The following is a 5220-nucleotide window of genomic DNA, read 5'->3' as shown; positions in this document are numbered from 1 at the left end:
TCAGTGTGCTTGGATGGAAGCCCGCCGGCTTACCAATTGGAGAGAGGCTTTGGATCCGGATCTCACAGTTGGCTCGTCTATCTAGAGGTTACTATCATTCATATTGTTTCTTATCACTACTAGTTGCTTCACACCTCAGTTCAAAATTCATGTCGTCCTAGAGTGCATGAAATTAATCCATGTCACCACTTAATACAATTTTTCTTACATTTTGATCTACTGTGTATACTATTCACTCACATATGCACACCAAGATTGATGGTAAATGTCGCATACTAATTAAACACCACGCAAAAGGTAGAAATATGTCATATATTTCGGACCAGTCAGTAAACTTAGTGCTTCTCAGGGAGGAGGGTGGTGCAACACTGTTGAGGCTTGTTCCAAGCACACGAAATCCGCGCTTGGTTCATCTAACTATATGGAAGCGGTTCAGCTGGCTGGGATTTTCAGCAATGATCGGAGCCAAAATTCTGGTAATCTGCAATGTTCTATTATTATTCGTACATAGTTTCATTGATCGAAGCTTTTAGTCAGCCTGAGTTCCATTTCTTAATTGCCCTATCTATCTTGATTATGTTTGCCGGTCGGCCTTGCCCTAGTTCTGACTGCTACATGATTATCAATTAGATTTCTACAACTGGAATAAAGTTTTCGTGCGGTATTGTGATGGAGCGTCATTTTCTGGGGATGCGGAGTATGAAGATCAAGTAGGCTTATTTTCTTGTTGTGCTCTTGTTTGATGGAAAATTTTAACATGCTCCCTCTTATCCTCTCTACTTACATGTGAGGTAAGAAGGTAAGAGTTAATTAGAACAATGGCTACTAAGACCAATGACTCAGATTTTACTATATACTCTTACCTTTCATGTGAAAAGAGAGAAAGGGGGGGGGGGGTGTAAGAGGGAGCATGTTAAAACTGCTCTCTTTTGAGATCTTACTATTTACTCATTTTCTTAATTACAATGATATGTCGTATTGTTACTTAATGGATGATGTTATTAATTAGGATGGAAACAAGCTTTTCTTCAGAGGGTTGCACATTTGGGACGCGGTCATTGATGAGCTCATGGAAAAAGGACTTGCTAATGCTAAACAGGTCATACTTAAAAACAATTTATTGCTAATGCTAAACAGGTCATACTTAAAAACAATTTATTTATATTTCCACATTTTTGTGTTTTGAGCTACCGAGAAACATATATTAGTATGTTTCTTGAACAGTAAGTAACCGTGTAAAATATCATTGTCGAACAGGCCCTCCTTGCAGGTTGTTCTTCCGGTGGCTTAGCCACACTTGTGCATTGTGATGATTTTAGTGCACGGTTTCCTCGGAAGGTTGCGGTTAAATGCTTTTCTGATGCTGGTTTTTTTCTTGACAAGTAAGACTACTCTTAGAACTAAATAAATATAGTCCACTAGATATTTCACTTTACATGTGCATGTTAAACTACTTTTCGCCGGCAGAAAGGATATAGATGGAGAAAGGTTTATCCGGTCCGTGTACAATGGGGTTGTTCAACTTCAGGTGAGCTTCATGGGAAACATATACTTGAAACTAAGAAGAAACGTTTATTAGTCTATGATTATCTAGCCTTTTGTTTATCCCTCTCCTAATTTCTGGAGATTTTTAATTATTAAAAAGGCTCCAATGTGATATGTAAAACCTATATTCTGTTTTCTCTTTATATGTGGTTTAATACTTATGCCAACACTTATGCATTCTCTCTGATTTTTTCTGTTCTTTTTGGTGACTAATTTCTTTCAGAATGTTAGCAAAGTTTTGCCCAAGGACTGCCTCAGAAAAAAGGAACCACTCGATGTACGTAGTCAGAAGTTCCCAACCATTGTTTACTTTTATTTCCTTCCACACACTGATTTTCTGGTATCCTGCTAATTATAGTTGTAATTGTGTGTTCCTAGTGTTTCTTTCCTTCTGAGCTTATTAAGAGCATCACCACCCCCACTTTTATTCTCAACTCTGGATACGACTCTTGGCAGGTAACTTAGTGTCAATTAATCCTTATTTATGAACTCTTTACATTCATTTATCTTGTAAGCATGCACCTATCTAGACTAAATGGTTTAATTAGCCGTATATTTATACATGCTCAATGTTGATTTGTAGATACAAAATGTGCTTGTACCAGATGAATCCTCTCCTGAAAAGTCATGGTTGACTTGCAAGGCTAACATCCGAGACTGTGATTTCACACAAATGGAAGTCCTTCATGGTTGGTACATCTTTTGTCTTTAGCATTGGTAGGAATACTACCTTCGTGTTTTCTGAACAATTATCTATGTATAGGATTCAGGAAGACACTAGTGGATGATCTAAAGCTCATCCAAAATAAGGAGGAGTGGGGATTGTTCATCGATTCATGCTTCACCCACTGCCAAACACCATTTAGAATCTCATGGGATTCACTAATCTCCCCAAGGCTTGGAAATAAGGTAGAATTTTCTATAAATGTGGTTAAATAAAATAACTTGATATTTAGGATGTACAATATTTATCACATACTATTATTTATGAAGTTATTTATTTGATGCAACATATACATTTATAGTTTGGGTTGATATCTTCTACTTTTCATTCTGTCGAGCAGACGATCGCACAAGCTGTTGGAGATTGGCACTTTAGCAGAGAGCAAAGAGTAAAACAAATCGATTGCGAGTATCCATGCAACCCTACATGCAGTAGCCAGTTGCCTTCCTAATGTAATTGTATAACAAAAATTGAGGGCCTGGTAGGGAATTTAAAATTACCCCCCTCCCATGTTTATGTGAACTAAAGCTAGTTGCTACAATAAGATATTTGGTTTTGAATATATAACCATATGAAATATTCGTTAGGGTTGGTACAATAGCCGAGAGTTCCATTGTAATCTTTTCCTATGACCATATTGGAAAAGAGAAGTACTTAATATCAAGCATGGTTGCTTGACAAGGTTTTGATTGTGTTGTTTATTACTTTTTATTGTTTTGCAAACCTAAATTTGGTATCTCCATGCTAAGTGAAACTAAACGAAGGAGGAATGTGCCGCTAATGTTGGCCGCTGAAGCAATGAGTGTGAAAGACACATTCTACCTTGATTTTTATCGAAATAAAACATGCTTTATTGGAGAATACATGTTGCATGTGGCAAGTCCAATAATGTTGTCATGGAAGATGATTAATCATACAGACCACCATAGGATAGCCATGTAGATCCATGGTTTCGAATATAGATTTGTAAACGTGAGCATCAGTAATGCACACTACAACCTTATTGAGAAGAATAAAATTACTATGAGGGTTGGTAAAGCTTAGGTAAACAGATATAGTGTACAACATAAAATAAAGCCTCGTCAAATAAATACAAAACATTTACTGGTCTTTTTCTTACAAAAATTTGTACCCAAAACATACATTTATCTCCACATCTCTAGCCTCCATGGGAAGACCAGATTTGGGTCATAGAGTGATCACTACCGTTGATACATGGATGAACCTAGGGAATATAAGAGAAGGACAACCTTCGAAGAATCTTTGTAATCACTATTGGAATTATGCCCTAGAGGCAATAATAAATATAGTTATTATTATAATTCTTGTATCAAGATAATAGTTTATTATCCATGCTATAATTGTATTGAATGAAGACTTATATACATGTGTGGATACATAGACAAAACACTGTCCCTAACAAGCCTCTAGTTGGCTAGCCAGTTGATCAAAGATAGTCAGTGTCTTCTGATTATGAACAAGGTGTTGTTGCTTGATAACTGGATCACGTCATTAGGAGAATCACGCGATGGACTAGACCCAAACTAATAGACGTAGCATGTTGATCGTGTCATTTTATTGCTACTGTTTTCTGCGTGTCAAGTATTTGTTCCTATGACCATGAGATCATATAACTTACTAACACCGGAGGAATACTTTGTGTGTATCAAACGTCGCAACGTAACTGGGTGACTATAAAGATGCTCTACAGGTATCTCCGAAGGTGTTCGTTAAGTTAGTATGGATCAAGACTGGGATTTGTCACTCCGTGTGACGGAGAGGTATCTCGGGGCCCACTCGGTAATACAACATCACACACAAGCCGTGCAAGAAATGTGACTTAGTGTAAGTTGCGGGATCTTGTATTACGGAACGAGTAAAGAGACTTGCCGGTAAACGAGATTGAAATAGGTATACGGATACTGACGATCGGATCTCGGGCAAGTAACATACCGAAGGACAAAGGGAATGACATACGGGATTATATGAATCCTTGGCACTGAGGTTCAAACGATAAGATCTTCGTAGAATATGTAGGATCCAATATGGGCATCCAGGTCCCGCTATTGGATATTGACCGAGGAGTCTCTCGGGTCATGTCTACATAGTTCTCGAACCCGCAGGGTCTGCACACTTAAGGTTCGACGTTGTTTTATGCGTATTTGAGTTATATGGTTGGTTACCGAATGTTGTTCGGAGTCCCGGATGAGATCACGGACGTCACGAGGGTTTCCGGAATGGTCCGGAAACGAAGATTGATATATAGGATGACCTCATTTGATTACCGGAAGGTTTTCGGAGTTACCGGGAATGTACCGGAAATGACGAATGGGTTCCGGGAGTTCACCGGGGGGGGGGGGGGGGCAACCCACCCCAGGGAAGCCCATAGGCATTGGGGGTGGCGCACCAGCCCTTAGTGGGCTGGTGGGACAGCCCAAAAGAGCCCTATGCGCCATAGGAAGAAAAATCAAAGAGAAAAAAAAGAGGAGGTGGGAAAAGGGGGAAGGACTCCTCCTTCCAAACCTAGTTGGACTCGGTTTGGAAGGGGAGAACAACCCCCCTTGGCTCGGCCGAAGTCCTTAGGGGTCCTTGGACCCCAAGGCAAGGCTCCCCCTCTTCCCCCTATATATACGGAGGTTTTAGGGCTGATTTGACACAACTTTGCCACGGCAGCCCGACCACATATCTCCACGGTTTTACCTCTAGATCGCGTTTCTGCGGAGCTCGGACGGAGCCCTGCTGAGACAAGATCATCACCAACCTCCGGAGCGCCGTTACGCTGCCGGAGAACTCTTCTACCTCTCCGTCTCTCTTGCTGGATCAAGAAGGCCGAGATCATCATCGAGCTGTACGTGTGCTGAACGCGGAGGTGCCGTCCGTTCGGCACTAGATCGTGGGACTGATCGCGGGACGGTTCGCGGGGCGGATCGAGGGACGTGAGGACGTTCCAC

At 40.6% G+C, this 5220-nt stretch overlaps 1 protein-coding gene across 1 annotated transcript; it reads left to right on the top strand.

The window, feature by feature from the left end:
• The first annotated feature begins 362 nt into the window (after positions 1-362).
• On the top strand, positions 363-2799 carry LOC123413600 (pectin acetylesterase 5-like). The gene is made up of 10 exons (XM_045106537.1): positions 363-476; positions 631-710; positions 1010-1099; positions 1258-1382; positions 1468-1528; positions 1769-1822; positions 1924-2001; positions 2129-2234; positions 2309-2454; positions 2610-2799. The coding sequence occupies exons 1-10, from the start codon at positions 422-424 to the stop codon at positions 2718-2720; spliced, it is 906 nt and encodes a 301-aa protein (XP_044962472.1). The 5' UTR covers positions 363-421; the 3' UTR covers positions 2721-2799.
• Positions 2800-5220: the final 2421 nt, after the last annotated feature.

Source organism: Hordeum vulgare, chromosome 7H (assembly GCF_904849725.1).
Source record: "Hordeum vulgare subsp. vulgare chromosome 7H, MorexV3_pseudomolecules_assembly, whole genome shotgun sequence".
Taxonomy (NCBI): Eukaryota; Viridiplantae; Streptophyta; class Magnoliopsida; order Poales; family Poaceae; genus Hordeum; species Hordeum vulgare.
Note: the sequence above shows the minus strand (reverse complement) of the source record. Positions and strands in the feature narration are given on the sequence as shown.